Source organism: Pseudopodoces humilis, chromosome 2 (genome assembly GCF_049639895.1).
Source record: "Pseudopodoces humilis isolate 2021_Gansu_Grassland_sample_001 chromosome 2, ASM4963989v1, whole genome shotgun sequence".
Lineage (NCBI taxonomy): Eukaryota > Metazoa > Chordata > Aves > Passeriformes > Paridae > Pseudopodoces > Pseudopodoces humilis.
This window is the reverse complement of record NC_142201.1, coordinates 58998115-59018662: the sequence shown is the minus strand read 5'-3', so window position 1 is coordinate 59018662 and position 20548 is coordinate 58998115. Positions and strand designations below refer to the sequence as shown.

Sequence of the window (20548 nt, the reverse complement as noted above, 5' to 3'; positions counted from 1 at the left end):
ACTTTCCTTTGGGATAATTGTTCAGTGCTGGAAACATGCAGGAAATGGGAGGTTTACGGGAGCGAAAACCTCCCGGCTGAGACAGCCAAAACCTGAAGTACAGCTGATACAGATGGTGGCTTCAGTCTAGCTTCTACTTCCACAAAGGTCCCTCTTTCTACTGGTGCCGAGATCCAAGTCTCAACTGGATTTTCCTTGGAAGTAGGCTTAGTTGTCGTGAAAGCTTCGGCCTTCCACAAATTATTCTAAAACTTATTCCTGAGCTTTCACATAAATCCAAGAGCATTACTTTTAGCTGGAATAGGCCGGTTTTGAAGTCTATTTCTGCAACGTGACCTTTTACAAAAATCTCACATCTAAGCCAAACGTCACCCCGGAGTAACTCAAATTCCTCCTGAAGTACGAAATGCCTGAATCCCGAGAAGGCAGGCGAGGGGCGGCCCTGGGGCCGGAGGGCCCGTGAGCTCAGCAGCGGTGGAGAGATCTGAGGTAGGAAATTCCTTCGCCGCACGAATCTACCTCAGCCACCGCTGCCCGCGCCTGGCTCTCCGGGCTGTTTCAAACGTTCCCCTCATATAAAAAGAAAACTCGCTGTCCTCGCAGCTGACCGGCACCGTCCCGAGGGGCCGCCCCGGGCTGCGGTGCCACGGCCCCGCTCCGGCACGTCCCCGCACCCGGCGGCACCGGCCCACGCCGGCCCGGCCCTGGTTTCCGGCGGGACTTTGTGCGGCGGCGCTTCCCTTCCCCCGCGCTCGGCCGGGCCGCGGCGGTCTCCGTCTCTGTGGCCCGGCTGTGCCCGTCTCCCCGCGGTCTCCATGCCGTCGCGGGTGCTGTGCCTGGGCGGCGGGGCCGGGGGTCCTGCTGCGCGCAGAGTCCGCCTGCTCCTGCGGCAGGTGGTGGGCGGCGGCGCGGCCGCGGCGCGGTACGGCCGCTCCGAGGTCAGGGCGCTGCACAGCTCAGGTAACTCACCCCGGCCCCCGGGTGTCTGGGCCCCCGCAGCCTCCCCCGCCTGCCCCTGTTCCGGCCACAGCCCCGGCGCTGCCACCGGTCCGTGGGGAGGCCGGCGGGCAGGTACCACCTCTTGGGCTGCGGGCTTGTCCCGGCTGCGCTGCCGCCCCTGTGTCTCATGCTCGTGAGTGCGGGGGGTCCGCAGAAGGGCAATGGAGTGCAGGTCCCATGAGGAGCGTCTGAGGGCGCTGGGATTGTTTAGCCTGGAGAACAGGAGGCTCAGGGGGAACCTTAGCACTCTACAAATCTCTGAAAGGAGGCTGTAGCCAGGTGGGGGTCGGCCTTCTCCCAGGTAACAACTGACAGGATGAGAGGGCATAGCCTCAAGCTGCGCCAGGGGTGATTTAGGATGGACTTTAGGAAGGATTTTTTCACAGGAGGGTTGATTAAGTATTGTAATGGACTTCCCAGGGACGTGGTGGAGTCCCCACTCCTGGAGGGGTTTAAGGAACGACTGCATGTAGCACTTGGTGCCATGGTCTGGTTGACATGGTGGTGTTTGGTCATAGGTTGGACTCGATGATCTCAGAGGTCTCTTCCAACCTGATTGATTCTAACCTGACACGAGGGAAAAGGGCAAGAGTTCAGTCACCGGCTTGCAGGGACGCTTACTGTGGCTCGTGAAAGCTCCTGGCCCAGGTGCTTCAGCCACAGTAAAGCAAGGGCTAGCCCTGCTGCTCGTCCCTGTGAGAAGCGCCCTGCTCTGTAGTGCTTGTCCGCCACATCTTGCCTTGCTTTCTGTTCCTGCATCACATGGCTTCCTTTTTCGGCTGGGGCAGAGCCTCGGTGTTTGTGTCAGGGGCTGCCAGGGCTGGTGCGTGTCTGAGTGTGCGGGCAGCATATGGTAATGAGATAGAGGGTTGACCTTGTGCCTGCAGATGCCATGAAGGATGACCTGAATTGCCCTGGAATATCCTCTGGTGACCATTGAGACAGGTGATGGGCCTGTGCAGAGCAGAAGTGGCGTCTGGAAAGGGTGACATATGCCTGTGGTAACTGACACTTCTCAGGATGAATGCCAAAAGCAACAAAGCTCCTAAGTACAGAGTGAGTGATGAGTAGTGATCTGCAAGTTATTCTGATGGGGGAGTACTTGCTTAAGCTTTTAATGCACCCCTTTAATCCAATTTCTCTCAATTTTAATATTTTTTTATCTGTTTATTGATTGACCAGTTCACTTCTTTGTTTAGTTTCTGAAAAGTTACTCAAGAAGGAAGTCTTTAAGGAATTGATAGCCATAAAATTTCTTCAAGAATTTGTGAATAGGTAATATTTTATTTGTGAAAAGTACTAAAAAGACTATGGTTACTTAGCATCAAACAAATTAGGGTGAAAGAAAGCAAGTTGACAGTGAAGTGAGTCAGTTAAACCTGAGACATCTCATTTTTTGTAGTGCTTCCAGTTTTTCTGTGAATTTGGGACCATGATATTAAGAATACTGGTGTTTTTTCCTGTTTTTGTTTTGTTTTTTAAATTAATTTTTAAAATGCTTGCATGTCCTCTTGCAGACCCTAGCATTTCTTTGAGGATACTGAAGTTACAAAGGATGATCTGAAATTTTTTGTGCCATGTGATTTTACTATTTCTGTGCAGCTGCTGTAATTACAATTCTTGTTGTAAGCGGTGTTGAGGTTGTATGTCTCTTCCATAAATAAACAAAATGCGTCTTAAAAAGCAGGAAGTTGTTAAGAGTCAACAAAACGGCAAATCGTTGTGTGCACAGTAATTTGGATGTGACATCCCTGCCAGGTTGGATTTACTGTCTGTCCTGGTACCTTTTGAGTGTAAAGGAGGAATTGTTGCCTGATATTATGCTGTTACACGTGAAGAAGCCATCCTTAGCCTTTCAGCTCAGTCTTTGGAAAAAGAATGTGGCTTTCTGCTTCACTAGGGGCTGCGGAGGAATTGTTAAGCTATCAAGCTGTAAAGCTTAAGAAAAATCTCAAAAGTGAAAGGGACTGCACGACAAAAGGGTAATGGGAATATCTAGGAAGTGTTCGGGTTTGCACAATGTAATTAATGAGGGAAACAAAGTTTTTAGGGCAGGTTTCATGTTTCCTTCTAAAAAACTAAAAATTATCAAATTATTGTAGAATTACTTGTGATGAATTCATTTAAATGCACTATGAGCTCAACAAAGTGGAGTTCGACGTAGCTAAGTTCACTGTTATTTAATTATTTTAATCTATATGTAATATAAATAATTTTTAAAAAGCTGACAGAATGCACAATATTGGAGTTGCTTTAAGGGGTTAGAGTGAACAAATGCTGAAATTGATGTAAACTGAAGGGCTGGAAAAATAAAAAGTGTTTCCAGTCAGATTCTACAGGCAAAGTAAGGTCTCTCCTGTGCTTTGCTGCTCAGTGTACATAAAATAACTTATGCTTTGTCACTTCTGTAGATCAAAATATATACTAGCTACATTTGCTGTTTTCTGCAGCACTGCCTGTCCAGGTTCAGGACTCTTTCCTCCTTCCTTATATGAAATTTTTGGTCAATTTCAGTTCCTCATCAAACTTGTTTAAAGCCTAAAAGATCTCAGTAGTATATACAAGTGTATTTGCTGAGTAAAACACAGTCACTTGTGAAAATTGCATCACACTTCAGAATCCTGTATCGTTCATCATCAGTGTACAGGATCTAAATGATTGTGGTAAAAGTCGATAATCTGAAAGAAGACTATGAATTTGACTGTGTGGGGGGTTTTTTCCCAGGTTTATTATTGTCCAAAGACTAGAGAACTGGTTGATGATGGGTGTAAATGCTTTCTGGCACGTTGCCTTTTCCAGTTTTACCTGTGTCATTATCTTGTTGCAATTCACATGTTGGCAGCTGTGAGTGTATTTCTGATGATATTTTTTTCACTGGCAAAACCTATTTATAAAGAGACTTAATTCTTTCTTCTTTCTCATGACATTCCTATAATTGTTCATTACCTCTGTAGTTGTACTTAGGGGCCTGCACTGTAGTGATTCCAGGGATTTGATTTATGGTAAGCCTTGTGTATGATTTTTCCATCAGCACAACTCAGAAGGCATCAACTAGAGATGGGAATTTTCAAAGCCAGTTGTCTGAAAGTTTGCAGAGTTATGCCCGTGTTATTTCAAATTATTCTAACATTTAGAAAAGAAAAGGTTCATGGTAAAAAAAAAATTGTGAAATTGTGTATTTTATTAGACATGCTGATGTAGCTGGAACACAGAGGTGAAATGTCAGGTCAAGTTCTGTAGGGCTTCACTTTTGGTATATGACTGGATATCAATAAATAGTTTCTGAGTGTTAATATTTGCCAATTGTTTGAATTTTTTTTTTTTTTTTTCTATTAAACAACAGTTACAGGCCTGATACGTGTTGATGTGTTCTACAAGTTGTGCCCAGCTCAATGCATAAGATTGAAGTTGTAGCTGCTTGGGATACTCAGGGACTCGGGATAGTTGTAGGCAATGTCATAGCTAATTTTAAAGCTGTTTTGTCAATTTTGGATAGCTTTTCAGTAAATGTGAAATTTTCAAAACATTTCTGTTGATTCTTTTTGGTTGAAATACATTTTTAAAATTATACTAATGTGTAATTACCTGTACTTGTACATTTACAATTACAATGTAAATGTACATTAACAATGTACTTGATACATAAGTTCAGTTTAGAATAGATAGTCTGTTTTTTTCTCCACTGAGCAAAATGTACTTCAGAAGTCTTTGTACAGTTTTAAAACACTCTGAGCTAATTTTTCACAAAAGTAGCACTGGCTACAGGAGATTGGAAAGGGAACACTAGCGATGTGGTGGGCATCTGTTACCGTGTGACTGAGAGGAGCTGGTGGATATTGCTTTCTGCAGACAGCTAGCAGTAACCTCCCGTGCATGAGCTTTCATGATCACAGGGTATTTCAGCCATGCAGACATCAACTAGGAGGGCAATCTGGCAGTGTGCATGCACTCTTGGTACTTCCTAGGCTGTGTTGGTAAAAATTTTGTAATGCAGATTTCAGAGTCAGGGTTAATTCTTCACTCTGTCTGCTGCTTTCAAGTAGGGAAGAGCTGTGACCAGTTTGGTCACAGGTGACAGCCTGGATCTCAGTGAGTGGAATATGACTGAGTTGCACATCTGGAGGAAGGTAGGGAAGGTGAGCAGCAGAATTAGGATCCTGGACTTGAGGACTACAAGCTTTCACTTAATCAGGAGACTGGTAGGTAGAATCCTTTGGATAACCACCATGAAGATGGAAGGTGCACAGGAAAGCTTGAAAATTTTTAAAGAAAACTTAATGGCAACTCAGGAATGAACCATTCAGCAGTAGCAGAAGTCCTGTTTGGCCAAGCAGGGAACTTCTCAATGACCTAAACACAAAAGTGCAAGTAAGGACAGACAGGAGTGTAAAAGTGCAATTTAGTATGTAAGGACAAAATCCCTACCATCTTGCCAGAGTGCAGACATTTAGTCCAGAAGGACCCTGATGAACACGAGAGCTGGGACACCAGAAACCTCAGAAAGTTTAAGAAGTATAAAGATCTGCTAGTGGACTAAAGTGTTGTTGGGAAGGGTCTGGCTGAGTAACAGCTTTGCTGAAAGGGCTGTGGGATTGCAGTGATGTCTTGTTGAATACAGCAGGGGAAGAGACTGCCTAGAGTGACTGTGGAACATCTGTCTTTGAAGGTTTTTGAGATTCAGTCAGACAGAGCCACAATCTCTTATCACTGGTCACCAGAGAGCAGATATCAGTGTTAGATAAGATTCCTCCTTCATGTTGATGATCTTCTACTAATGCAGAAAAATTAATAAAAATGTTACCTTTCTGGAGTAAATTCCAAGATTTTGGTGTCATGACACCTTGGACTGTAACCAGTACAGACACTCATTAGCCAGCCCAAAATAGACAATTGGAAAATCTAGTGTTAGCTTAAAACCTGAAAATTAAAAAAATAGAAGGTCTAAAAAGAACATTAAGTAGAGATTGAGTAATATTTAAATTTTATGTTTGAAGCAATTGTTTTGGTTTTTTAGAGGGAAAGACTTCCTTTTGTCCATAAAAAAACAGAACTTTAGTGGATGTTTTTGCTCAGCCAGGAGATAGATTTTGCCATGTCATTCATCTATTTCAGTCAGCAGCACCTGTCAGACTGCAGCATCCTGTTGACAGAAGCTGAGCTCCACCTCATCTATGTGCGAAGGCAATGGTGGTCAAGGAACAATCCTAAGACTTGTGCGTGCAGGGAATAGTTTTTTGTCCCTCATATTCATGTGTTTGGGAGGTTTCCAATACTGACAGGAGGTGCAGATTAAGTAATAATGTTGCTCAGTGAATGTAGTGTTTGCAGCCCTAAAGACGGTCAGTAAGAGCTGCTGTGAAATGTAAAAAAGAAGTTACAGGGCTGTTGTTTTTTTTTTTTTTTCCCTGAATAGTGTATTTGGAAAAGTTAAGGAAAAAGGAAAAAATTGGAAAGAATAATTTCTGTTTCTTCAAAATAAGTCAGCTCCTCAAGCATTAGTAAGAGCTGACACTCTTCTTTGTTTCTTCATGGAAGTGTGCTGGATAAATACCAGTTCAAAGCATAATTTTTCCCCCTCCTTCACATTAGAATGAAATTAAGACCTGGAAATACACATTTGAATATAATATAAATTTCAGACTTCCCTTTGGGTGTGGTTTTATCACATAGAAATTATTATTAGCAGAGCTTAGCACCTTCACAGTTTTAATATGCTATTGCTGTTGCAGGCTCTTGAAACCAGATGGATGTCTGTGTACAAATGAGTGTGTAATATACTAAAGAGAATGTGTTAATCTCACCTATTTTCAGGACTAAAGAGGCCAGAAGACAATAAATTCAGCAACCTGAAAACATAATGTTCCTGAGTGTCTTACACTCAGTGTCTTTTAGTGTCTTACAAAAGCACAGATAATACAAATATGATTTACACATGAGATTGGAAATATCTGTGTTGTGTACTCAAAAATCTAAATACATGTATAGATGTCTTCAGGTTGTTTTCTTTTAGAGTAGGATTTCTTAATTTCTTTATTTTAAAATAACCTTTTCAAATGTATTAATTTTATCCTTTTTTATTAATGTGTTATTTTACCAGAAAAATGGCAAGTAGAATAAAAGTTCTACTTTGTAAGTTCTTAATGTGTAGTTGATATACAATCTGTTTATCTTTATACATGACCAGTGTTGCTGTCACCAACAGTGACACCACCAGTAGCAGTTTTTTATTTTCAGCATATAGGAATAAATAGTAGGATTAGGCAATAGTCTCTTCCTGGGAGGTGGAGCAGTGAGGAGGGATAGTTGTTGTGATACTTCCTAGCTTTTAAGATCAGTCAAACATGCCACGTGCACAGTGAGACTGAATGTTCAGGAAGCCTTCTCACTGAGATTGTAACATCACATCATCCATGGTGGGTCAGAACAAAGGTCCGTCAAACCTATTGTTCCCTATTGGCCAACAGTGAGTAGGAGATGCTGGGGCAGAGTAAAAGCACAGGGTGTTCATGCAGGGGTCCTCTGCCAAACTGCCTTCCCAGCCTCCAGCTGCCTCCTCTGCAGCTCAGGGGCTTGGAGCTGGAGGTGCTGCCTTTCTATTCAGACAGTAGAAGAAATAGACCTCAGAAAGAGGCCTAGAAAAGAACAAGAGCTCTAGAGCAAGCTCTTCTCAGTTACTGTAAACAACAGATACAGACAATAATACTGTTTCTGTCTAAAGTGTAGGTCTAAAGAAGAGAGCATATAATTCTGTGCTCTGCAATTACTGCAATTACAATATGTCCATGTGTGAATTTCCATATTGCCAGAGGTGCAATTCACACCTTTTTTTTTTCAGATGCAGTAGAAAGAGCTCATTGCATGTATTGAGATTGTTTTCATATATTTTTTTTTTTTTCCAGAGGGTCTCTTCAGGATCCTGTTACTGTTTTTGATCTTTATATGCTTCCAATTTTTGACCCCTATTGCATAGGCTCTCAAAAGACCTCCTGTGACTGCATCTTGTCTGCCTCATGAATGGGATGTCCCCTTTACCTTTTGGATTCTGGCCAATGTTGTTCTTGTTTTGTTTCAGCAGCCATGTTTCCTTGTGTACATTGTGCACTGCTTGAATCCCACTGTTTACCGCAAAGACTGTGGTATCTAAGGTCACTGTTTTCTCTGTGGGAGACAAGAAGGTGGAAGCACATCTTCACTGCAAGCAAGCATGATACAGCCTACAAAGTCTTCATCACAAAATCCTGCGGATATAGCTCTTGTCCACAATGGTGTGGTAGTAGCTGGTGGAATGGGTTGGAGTATACATGGGCTGTTGCATAATTTGCCATGTAGTCAATTTGTGATACTTGTGCTCAAATTATGGGTTTTGCTGATTTAACACCAGCATTTTACCAAGCAGGCTGTTATCAGTTCCTTGCCAGCTGGTGAAACACTAGGAAGAGTCTGTCCAGAATGACATCTCTGTTCAAAGCGTGTGGAAATGCAGTGGAAATGGAGTAACCAAACATGAGTTTTTAAACAAGTACAGAAGAAACAAATTGAGACGGGAAAATGTAGCCCAGGTGGAAGTGAGTGATAAGATTAGTGGGCTAATCCTCCCTGTGCTCATTTAGCTAGGAAAATGGACTCTGCTGTCTTGGTTTATTATTGCTAAGGTTCTATTAAACACTGCTAATATTTTTCCTTTTTCAACAGAAGCTGAAGGCAACATTTGTCTCCAGGCAGCAACAAACCAATTAAAAGCTAAATACCCTGCACGCTCAGCTCTCACCACATCTTACATATAGTTCTCTCCCAGTCCATTTTTCATGAAAGTAGTGTCCATTGATGTCTGGAATACTTGTGGGATTTTTGAACATGGTTAGATATGTTGATCAAGGGTTAGCATGATACAGACTGACATAAATACCACCAGAAGTTATTTATTTTTCACCTAGATGAAACTTGGTTTTGATTTGTTGGGTTTTTATTTTGTTTTTGTTTGTTTGTTTGTTTGTTTTTAAGGGAGTATAGAGAATCAACTAAGGCTTTAGTTGATTTAACCGCACTAATTAAGTAATTGGAATTTTATCCTGTAGATGATATCATCATCCCAATGTATTGAAAAAGTTTGACATCTTGTTGTTCTGGCATCTTGGCCCTACTGGGTTTTGGAAGACTGTGTATGCGTGAAATAGTATTTAGTATTGAGCTGAGGTGATTTCAGCTAGGAGCTAATTAATCATATACTCTTGTCTCATTGCATGTTGGCTGGGGAATTCTGCAAAAATAAATTGTCACTAATTTCTTAGGGATATGTAAGGCAACCTGCTCTTTTTAGAATGTTAAAGTTGTTCCAGGCTGAGCTAATGAGAGAGATGGCAACTTTTGCAGGAAGCAATGGGCTCCTAAGGTGTTTTCATCAACTTGGAGGCATTTCCATAGACCCATAGATAAATAGAATATCCTGAGCTGGAAGGAATCCACAATGGTCATCAACTCCTGGCCCTGCACAGGAATTTGCCCCAAGAATCCCACCATGTGCTTGAGAACATTATCCAAACACTTCCTGAGTTCTGTGAGGCTGTGACCATTTCCCTGGGGAGCCTGTTCCAGTGCCCAGCCATACTGTGGGTTGAAGAACCTTTTCCTAAATCTCCCCTGACACAGCTTCATGCCTCCATGGTCAACAGAGAGAAGAGATCAGTTCTTGCCCCTGCCCTTCCCCTCGTGAGGAAGCTGCAGACTGCAATGAGGTCTGCTCTCAGTCTCCTCCAGGCTGAAGGAGCCATGTGATGTCAGCCACTCTTCATATGGCTTCCCCTCATCCCATTGCTGTGGGTAGCCCAGATTAAAAAGGTGTGATGGCAAAAATGTTGGTGCCCTGCCATGATCCCAATTAGTTGTTCCCCAGTGAGAAAGAGTGAGCTTGGAACTGCAGTAAAGAAAGGGGAAGGGAGATGATTCTTGGTAAAATAGTTTTTCTTTAAAACTCAGAAATGGGCAAAACGCTGGGATAGCCAAAGACTAGATTTTAGTCCCTGCAGTGCCTGTGTCTGTTGTTCAGTGACTTTAATTTATGTAAGAGTTCCCAGAGACAGGACCAAGGCTCTAAGCTATTGCAGGACTTTCTTTTGGACTGTGTTTGTTTGAATGCTTCAGGCTGGAGAGGGCACAGTACTCATTAGTGCATTTGAAACAAAAGTTTGGCAAGGGCCAGAAAAGGAGCTAAAACCCTAGACAGCTGCCTAATTCTTAGCTTAGCCCAGCTCTGTTTGGAGCCATTCCATTTCTGGGCTCTTGTGCAATCAAAGAAGGGTGCTTAGTTCTAGCATGGTGAGTGGGAACTGCTTGGTTCTGCTTGCCCTGAGAGCCAGGGGTCAATCCTTGTCTGCATTTATATGGCAGTACTGCTGTTGCCCACTTTCTGACAAGCTGTTGGAGCACTGTATTGCTCCAACTGTATTGTTGCATAAAATGTATTATATTGTATTGCATAAAATGTGGGAACAATCACCAGCTTACTACCTTTTGCCAGTATTTTAGGGAAGAATGGAGGGCTGATTATTTAGACTCCAGAAGCAATGTAAAGACCCATGTGCAGGCATGTATATCAAGCTGTGAATCCCAGTCTCTGCATTCTAGTCAAGCACTTTAATTTGGCAGGAAATCAGCTATAATTCTTTCTTCGCTGCTTCCTGTTTGTTACTGTAGGTGATTCTACTCTGGCTGTTATAAATCTAGTCCTTTCCCATGAATTGTGTGAGCCATGTCAGAACCTGGGGATTCTAAGTCCTGTGAGATGAGCAGTAACATCTGGGTATGCTGGAAGAGTACTGCATTTGAGTGCAAAACTAGAGTCATGGCTGACTGAAGGAGAACTACTGCATGTGTGGGAGGAGTTTTAGTTGCTTCTTTTAATTTGGACAAGCTCCTTCTCCAGCATCTCGCTTTCTGGTTCCAGCATTGGTCTTCCAAACTGTTTGGCTTCTTTCTTTGTGCTGGAGATAGACAACTGTAGATTGGGTCCTCTTGGATGGAATAGACAAGGGACAAGTCTACAAGAGGACTAGATACTTGCTTGAGCTTGTTTGTCGGCTCTGTACCTTCTGCAGCTCACTTCTGAGAAAAGCATAAACATGTGAGACCATTCCAAAACTTGGTCTCAGTTCGTGGAAAAGAGTTGTAATCAGTGCTGTCGGAAAACTATACCCCTGGGCAGCAGTCTTACTCCAGCAAGTCTCTCCATCCTCACACATGCACTACAGTGCAGTGGAGGTGGTGTTATCTTTAGCAGCAGTAATGGGAAAAATGTCGTTTTGCTAGAGTCATCTTAGTTTCATGGTCTTAATGCTTGTGAACTCATTTGCGGGGCCCAAACTCTGGAAGGAGAATAGACGTTGGTGTACCCACCAGTCCAAACCCCATTTTCCTGGCTTTTGGGTGTTGTGCTGTTTTTCAGTGTGGCTACTGCTGTGTTGGTGCTTGCCCATTTCTGTACTGCAAACTATATTTCACTTTTGACTTCCATGAGAAAGTGCGCAGACCATGCCCTGCAATTTAATTCAAGCCCGTGGTTGCAGAAAGATAGATAAGACAGGCAGGTCCTAGTGAAGAGACCATGAAGTAAAATGGCCAGATGCTTTGTGTTTGTTGAAACCCAGAACAAGAAGTGTTTGGGACCACTCAAACTTTAGAAAGGTACCAGGTTCTGCAGCCATATAGTCAGGGAGTGCAGGAAGGGCCCACTGGCATGAATATGTCATTTTGTACCTCCAACAGATACTGTTCCAGGCTTCTTGAAAACTCAGGAGAATCATCACCTCCACAAGTGTTTGTCACTGATGGCTCTACAGACAAACATGCTTAAGTTTTAATTTCAGTGAGTCAACAATGGTAGCTGGAATTGTGTTCTACACTGGGCTTGATTTCCATAGCTCCCAACAGCTTAAATTTCTAAGAGCAGCAGTAAAAGAAAAAACAGGAAAAAATACTATTAATTAAATGTAATTTGTACAGGTACCTGATCTACTTACTGAAAAGCAGCAGGGCCTAATTAGTAAACACAAACACATTAGAGGCTGCTTTGTGAACACATAGTCAGCCTCACCACAGCAGGTCTGTGGTTTGAATTTTAAGGACTTTAAATACTTCAAAGTATCCAAGTATGTAAGAACTAAAAGACTTTATTTTCTTTATTTTAGGTGATACTGTCACTATTGGAGATGTGTCTTTTAAACTCAAAACACCGAAGAACCCAGAACTTGTTCCACAGAACTACAGTAAGGATCTGCTTTCCATTTGAAGGAGTTTCAAGGCTTTATTCAAAAAATTTCTACTCACTCAATCACCTCACTGTCTTTACTGAAATGATCAAAGAAATATATTTTGAAAAAGCATGCAGTTTGGGGGAAGCTGTCTTTGCTTTGTTCATTACTATATCTCTGGTTCAGCTGGTTGTATAGGAATCTTAACTTTGAATATAACCTGTCCCATAGGTCAATGGGACAGTAAGAGAATAATTTGTGTATGTTTAATTATTTTGTTCAAAAGGGTTCTTAGCCAGGGATTACTTCTAAAAGTTATCTCAAGTTGTTTGGTCATAAAAACTGTGGCCATTTAGAATTACCATTCAATTGTGATACAATTATATGTCCTAGGAGTTTGCAGATGTATGGTGTTTTTCTAGTGTGATATTTATAAATCCCAGATTATCACGTAATTATTGTCAGCAAACATACAGACCTTTGTGATCCATCAAGGTAATGAGAAGTCAGTTGCGCAGTCATGAAAAATGCTACATGGAAAATATGCAGCCAATGATGCACATTAACAGTGCACACACATGTAACTAAAATTGATTCACATTATCTTTTGATACCTTATTACAAATGTCACTGGTTTGCAGCCATCCTTATTTCCTGATTGTTTTCATGTATTTCATGGAGAATACATCCTTGAGTTTTTACTTTTGCACCATGGAACACAAGTAAATCATATTTGTGTTGTGGCTTTTCTCAGTACACAGGCCAGATGTTTCCTGAGGATCCAAAATTATCAGTTGCCATTTGTTCAGTACTTTCACATGTAGGCTGCTGCATATCCAGAATGCAAGTTAAAAAACATCCACTAACAACTGATTTTTCCATTCAGATAAATTTGCAGACCAAAACCAAGCACATGTGGCATTCTAAAAGGGTATGCATATCTTATACTACTGTTTACACAGGGACAAGCACTGAGAACTCCCAATGACTGTTATTGCACAGTTATTTGGATGGAAAGTGGGTGGAATCATTAACTTCAAGTGGATTCACTTTCCAGGAGCATGTCTAAATTCATTCCATAGCATTTTGAATCAAGAAAACTGGAGCACTGGTCTTTTTGGATAGCATTAATAATATCAACAATAGACTTGCCACTGCACAGCTGGCAATATAAAAAGTTTATGTTGTTTTCTTAGGCAATAGTACTGCAGTTCATCAGACAGGCTTTAGGTGGTCCTGCTTGAGCAGGAAGGTTGGACAAGCTTGACATCAAGAGTTCCCTTCCAACCTCAACCTTTCTGTGTTTCTGTGATTCCTGATTTTATAACTGGGATAGTAGACTATTAATATCAGCATGTATAGATAATTGTTTTTTACCTCTATTTTGTGACACAACATTTCATCTGAAATGTTTTCCCTTGGAGAGGTGTAGCAGAACTACAGAATCATAGAACAGTTCCAGTTGGAAGGGGACCTTTAAAGGTCATTTAGTCCAACCCCCTAGCAAAGAGCAGGGACATCTTCAGCAAGATCAAGTTGCTGAGGGAGCAATATTAAGAGGAAGATTTTGTTTGCTTTGACTATTTGACTGTTGTGAAATCTGCCAGTAGACTAGTGGTCCAGATCACTGATGTGCATCTGGACTGTGGGCTGCTGAAGTCTCATAACACAGTAGGCGTCACACTGTCACTTTCCTACCGGGTGATCCAAGGTACCAAAAATTTCCAGTGCCCTGTGCCAGCCCTTGTTACAGGGTAGCCTATGAAGAAAGGGTTATTGTTTTAGACTGTAACAACTCTTCCCAATCTTCATGAGTTCCCTGGGAATGCAGCCAAACAGTTGAGAAATGCTGCACTGTATTATTACTTGTTACAGCTCCTTAGATAATAGTTTTTTGCTTTTGACTCTTTATTTTGTATGTCTCTTCTCTCATTTTGATCATCAAGGACATCAGTTGTCTATGCTAATCCACTTCACTTATTTATAATTCTGGTAGATTTATTTGCTTTCTTGTCTTCTGTGCTGTACTAAATGTGTTAATTATAACAATGCTTTACAAGTCACTATTACATATTTTGTTCAACCTGCACTTTTCAGCAAGTTAAATGTTAGCTCTAAGTTACTCTAACATCATCTCTTTCAGTTCTTTGGACTGAGAAGGTAAGAGAGCTATGAAAGCATTTGGTAGAATCAAAGGAGAGATTTTTCTATTTAATGACTTTAAGAAGGAAAAAGTAGTTGAAAACTGATAGTGAAAAAGTTATTAGGCATGGAACTGTACAGAATAATGAGATCTTAGCTAAAATCTGATACCACATAATAATAATGTTATTGCTCCTAACATAAGTCTGATACCAAATAACAGTAAAATTTATTAGAATGTATGTGTTATTAGTAGTTTCTCTTTTTTTTTTTTTTTTTTTTTTTAATAATCATGACTGAAAGGAGCCTGTGTCATGTTTGGGATACTGTTGTTCATTAGTAGTCATCTACTGAAAGTAGGCTTGCTTAAGGTACAAAATTTTGCTTGTAAACCTATGTTTTAAATGAGTTTAAATTAAGTAAGGTAGAATACTAATGTATTTCATAGCAAAAAATCTATTTCAAATACTTGAGTGCAGTTTCTTTGTTTATTTAAACTTAGAAATTTTTTTTAACCCTTAGTGTTTAAGTTCTTTGGTTATCTTACTATGGACAACAAAGATATATTCCTGTAGTGGAGTTAAGTAGACTGTATTGACTTCATGTTGATTATCATCTAGTTGTGAGATATTTAGAGAGTGTATGTGCATTACTTAACATATCTTTTTCTTCTTTTAAGAGTACTTCTCTTTTTGCTGTGTGAATGACTGCTGTAGGTACAAGCTGTTTTGGTGTAAACCAAATGGAAATAATTGCATGTTTATACTAATTTATAAACAAAAACATCATATATTTTGAAAATTTATTTTAGTAATTAATATTAAATTGAAATGAAAAATGTACTTACTTAATTTATTTTAAACTAAGATTTGAAATAATTATATCATTTAAGTGGGAAATATCCCTGAGAAAGTTTCTGACATTGTAATGTTTGTAGTGGAATAAGAACTAATAGAAGGGAATTGAAGCAATTGCAATTCATTTACTAGTATTGCATATGATATTGTTTTCTAGCTCATCATTTATGTAAAGTAGAATGTTTCTGCTTTTGTTCTTCTGCCAGATAAAAGCCATGTTAAAATGTGGTGATGTTGAAAGTGCATATCTATAATTTGCAGCAAATTTTAGACATAACATACTCTAAACTCAGCATTGTTTTCTAGGCTTAAAAATAGCCTGAAAAATCTGAAAAAATCATAAACACAGTAAAGAATGTAAATGTATTATGTACCTACAAAACGTTGCATTTTTAATTTTGCCATATAATTGATACCAAAAGATTTCTTTGTGGTACCAAATTAGACTGATTTTAACTCCTTTATTGCACCTTATTAAATTTTGCAGTAATAGACAGGATAGGTATTGCTTCTTGCTCTATGTTTCCAAGTCTTTGCTTTTCAGGTTCTTTCCTAGATCCCTAGCAAGTTCTCTACAAAATGCTCCATGTTGTGTGTTAATGTGAAAAATTAGTTTGTTTTGCTGTTGTTGGCAAATGGCTTTTTCTTGGAAGATGATAATTAAAGGTGTATAAAATCTGAGTTATTTTTGTAAGTGACAAGTAGAAATGAGTCATGCACAAGGGAATTTTATTAATGGGATTTCTGTCATAACTGTGTCTGACACATTCTAGAAAGTGGGCACTTATTTTTGCACTGCTTTTTCTTTTATCAGTAAAAATAAGCCAAACACTTTAAAATTCTCACCATGTCTGAAGACATGATTGTTTCTTAAATTATACTTTGCAGAAACTTTTTATGACTTTCTTTGATAGTTTAGATCTAAGATTGAATTGCAAGAATGCACTTTTTTTTTTTTTAAATTTTTTTTTGTTCATGACAGTGTACTGCTTTCCTTAATGATTTCTGGAAATGTTATGAAAATGACAATGTACTTGACATTTTAGCTATTTATTAATCTTGACAAAACGATTCCTAACACAGCTCTTCCAGGACATTTTGTTCAATGAAGTCCTCATTAGGGCTGGAAGACGGATGTTCTTTTGCAACAGGGCTTTGCTGCTCTGTGAAGATGCAAGTGCATTTGAGAGAGTTTACATGCAACTGCATTGAATGTGGAAGATTAATTTCAAACAGTGTCATTTTTGCCAGATGTCCTCAATCTGAGCACCCCCCCCCCACCCCTCCCAGTGTGTGATCAGAAGTGACATGTGTCTATACACAAGGGATTAAGTGATGAATTTTGTAAGGGTTTTTTTCAGTTGAAATATATGAAACAGTAATTACTGTGAGGATTTCAAACAGAATGTTTGTGCCTGTAATAATCTCTATGTCCTCACAGGATAGTATGTGTTGCATATCGAAGCTGGGACTGGTGTACGTTTGGTTTTTGCTCTAAGTAGGCTCAGATTTTCACTGGAATGTGTGCTTGTTCTTTTTTGTGTTAACTTTACAACTGGGTGTCAGAGTGCAACACTTAGTAGAGACAGGTTGTATTGCAGGATGACTGTAATTTCATACTAACAAACACTTCATTGCATTTCTTCATTCCTAGCCTCAGAGAAGGTGTCAGAGATGATGATTATTTCAACAGTTTGAGTTTTCATGTAGGTTTCCAATTGTTCTACTATTTGGGTGTTACCACCTCATCCAGAATCTGAAAAAGGCTTTTTGTCAGTAGAGCTCTGGACATTTCAAAATGTTATCCCCATTTTGTCTGTACTGAGAGAGAGGCACAGGCATACATGGGGACATGGAAACATACAGAGGAGGTCTGGATGGAGCTCAGGGAGTTGTCCGAACTGTTCCATGTCCTTCAAAGCAAGGTTAGCTGAACCTGAACCACTCCTGAGAGATACTTGTCCTCCTTGTTCTTAAAATGTGCTCGTGATACAGATTTCAGAACTTCTCTGCACACTCTGCTCCAGTAATTAAGGATTCTTTTGTGACAAAAGCTTGTTGGAATCCTTCATTTAAGTTTTTTTGGGCATACTTTTAGTTGCTGGGGGTTTATTCTATCTAGCATAATCTTGGTGCAGAGAACTTCTTTTCTTCATGGTGATTCTGTCTTGCATATTGGAAAAGTTATTTCTTTTCTAGACTCAATTCAAATATCATATGATAATTTTTCTTGTTTTTTATCCTAGATTCTCTCATACTTTTTGGTGCTGGCCTGAGCTGTTGTAGTCAAAAGCAGAAATACTATGTCCCACCAGTTGGAGTCTGAGCTATGGATAACTGCTCTATGTACTTTTCTGAGTAGCACATCCAGCTAGGAATAGTTTCACTTATTCCATGTCTGTGTTACAGGGAGAAACTTAGCCTTCAGAATCCCATTCAGGGCTTCTTCCAGAAAGCTATTTGGTTTTACATGTTTCCTTTGTATTATCTTTAAATTTCTACTCACATGGAGAAATATGATTTATCTGTGTGGAACTAATACTTTCCTGTGAAGTAATCAACTCAGACGAATTGATAAATGAGTTTATGGTCTCATCCAAGAAGTAGCTTCTTCCTTTCTAAGCCCCTGCAAAAACTTGCAACTTGTTTCCTCAACACCGCAAGTCTAAAAATTTTTTGGAATGAAGAGTGTTCTCATGAAAAAATTATGAGGAAAAATAGTATTCCAGTGAAAACTGTCTGTGATGTAACCATGTTATGAGACTGAAAACTCTTTGGATTCTGTGCATCAGCGTAAAATGGAAAGAGCAGCAATGTTTTATTTGCTAAATGGCAGCAGCTGAAGGCAGACCACATAGGAGTGCCTCCCTCTCCACCTTGGCCATGCTGCCTCCTTCACCCTGTCCAGGCCAACTCACTTTCCTCATTGTCCCCTAGCCTGAACAAGCTGTGAAGTAAGTTTCAGTGGGGTAGTTTAAAAAATAAAATAAAAATTCCCTTTTTGAAATGTAATGTTTTTAGACAAAGACCTCCTTCCTTGTTCCTCCTTCCTTAGCTGTATTTTTCAGCTGCTGCTCCCTGTGTTAGATTTACTGCAGACAGCCACAGGCAGCTACAGGACCCCTCGGTATTCAGATGGGAGAGACATCTTGTTCCTGTCATTAATTTTTAGCTCTCCTAAACAAGGAGCCATTTTCAGACTCTGAGCATGCCTTGTAGTGAAGGTTCAGGGTATGCAGAGGTCTTTTTTTATTCTGCTGAAATTATGTATATTGATGTCTTGTGCCTGTTGGTTATTATGTGATCGACCAGAGTCACACAGGGACAGGAGTTCTGCTGTATTCTGTACTGCATCTGGAATAGGTATTCTTGGGAATCAGTTTACCTGACTGTCTGAACAGTGGGAAGAGTTACATATTTCCTTCATTTATGGGATTTCTTCTGTAGGTGGGACACAAAGACTTGCCAGCAGATACTGTCTGGTATCTCCAACAAATCTTATGGCTTCAGTGAGTGTGCCAGGAATTCAAATATGAGTGAACTGGAATATTTCCGAGGCTAGCGTAGCCATTTCAGTCTTGGCTTTATCAAAAGCTGATTTGTAGATCAAACAAGAGCAGCTGCTATGTTTGCTTCAAAATTGATCTAAAATATTTTCTGCTTTTTTTATTTGGGGATTTCTCTGTTCAGCTTCAGCTACTCCCTTTACAGAATGTTTGTGCAGATTCTGCTAGGTACTGTTCTACTTATCACTTACAAATCAATAGATTGCAATTTCTTTTGTTGTCTGTCCTTGGTACACAGGAATAGCAAATTGTAGCACCAACTACTCTCCTACATGTGCCAGATGGTGTCTTAGAGAATACACTGCAGAGGCTTGCTATGCACCATCCTGCAGATTAAGAATATAGGGCCTACTATTTAACTGCTGCAAATCAGCAGAGTGCAACTAAACAGATTGTGCAATCCCAGTTTGCATTAGATGCTATCTGACTCATAAGGTAATTAATAAAAATTGCTGTAATATACTTGCTGATGCTTTCCCCAGTGAATTTGCCATGTCTTCTAAATGTCATAGAAAATTATTATATGATACTTGTGGTAAAGTTGGTAAACAGCTCTTGAATAGAGAGGATTTTTTTTTCAAGCCATATTAGAGAAAATCTAAAAGACTTGCAATGCAGAGAACACATTACAAGTAGTCTAAAATTATATAAATGATATACAAGATACTGTGTATATGCATCTGAGGCTGCTTTTGAAAAGCATAATGTGCTTTGGAAACTGCAGCACAGACTGCATGTACAAGAAAATATTACATTCTTCTAATTTTAAAAAGACAGCTAGGAAGGTGAAGTAGGTTTAGTATCTGAACAATGTACAGATGTTACATGTTAGAACTGAAGGAACTGACAAGTGGAAGCTGCTCTCTTGACAGTTTACCTTAGGGAATGAAAGCTAGGAATTGTTGGTGTCATTTGTAACAGGCTTCCTTTGAGTTTGCAGATGCCAATCTGCTACTTTGTGATTGAAAACATGTATTATAATTGATCTGGCTGTAATCTGTTTGTGAGGAGAATTACGTGAATGGGGAAGCAAGAAAACCTTTTTTCTACAAAACCTATCAATAAGGAATTGTCTTTTGTGATCTTTTCTCAAAAAAAGCAGGAAATTCTCAGACTGTAAGTTGTATTTTTTATATTGCTATTTCAGAGTATATTTGCACTGTTTAAACACAATGATGATAATATAAGTGCCCTTAAATTCCTTAATGTTTTAATTTCTAAAATTTTACATTATTTTGAGTGCTGTACACTCTTGTTCCTTTTACATTATAGTTTTTCTTGCAGATGCTGCTGAACATTCTAAAGTCCTGTTGCTATTTATGGTATTGTTTTGAAGTGTGAGCCAAGTTTTTTTCTTGAGACCATCCTAAAAATGAAAAAGATAGTTACACATATTAATGAGAATTATGCCAGAGGCATTTGTAGTCAGGCTTTGTCAAAGCAGGTTTTGTGTACTTATAATGCGTGAATTTTGACATGAAAGAGTTCCAAGCTTATTTTTCCACTGCAGCAAAGTACTTTTCCTCTTTTAAGAACAGCTATTGTAGAAATACAGCGGAGGCACATTGGCTTAATCCAGGCAGAAATAATAATGGATATGAGATCTGTCCTAAAATTTTAATTGTATCTTAAAGATAATACTTTTTCTTTGTGTGTTGCTTTTCAAACTTTCATGCCTGTCCAGTAGCAAAGTTTGGACAGTAATAATAATAATAATAATAATAATAATAATAATAATAAT

The 20548-nt window shown here is 39.8% G+C and overlaps 1 protein-coding gene across 1 annotated transcript in view; it reads left to right on the top strand.

Annotated features, from left to right (window-relative positions):
• The first annotated feature begins 734 nt into the window (after positions 1-734).
• Positions 735-20548, top strand: part of VWA8 (von Willebrand factor A domain containing 8) — a 179516-nt gene continuing 159702 nt past the window's right edge. The window contains exons 1-2 of the mRNA XM_014250977.2: positions 735-960; positions 12180-12257. Coding sequence (XP_014106452.2) covers positions 816-960; positions 12180-12257 — 223 coding nt within the window. The 5' untranslated portion in view covers positions 735-815. The remainder of the gene's footprint in view (positions 961-12179; positions 12258-20548) is intronic.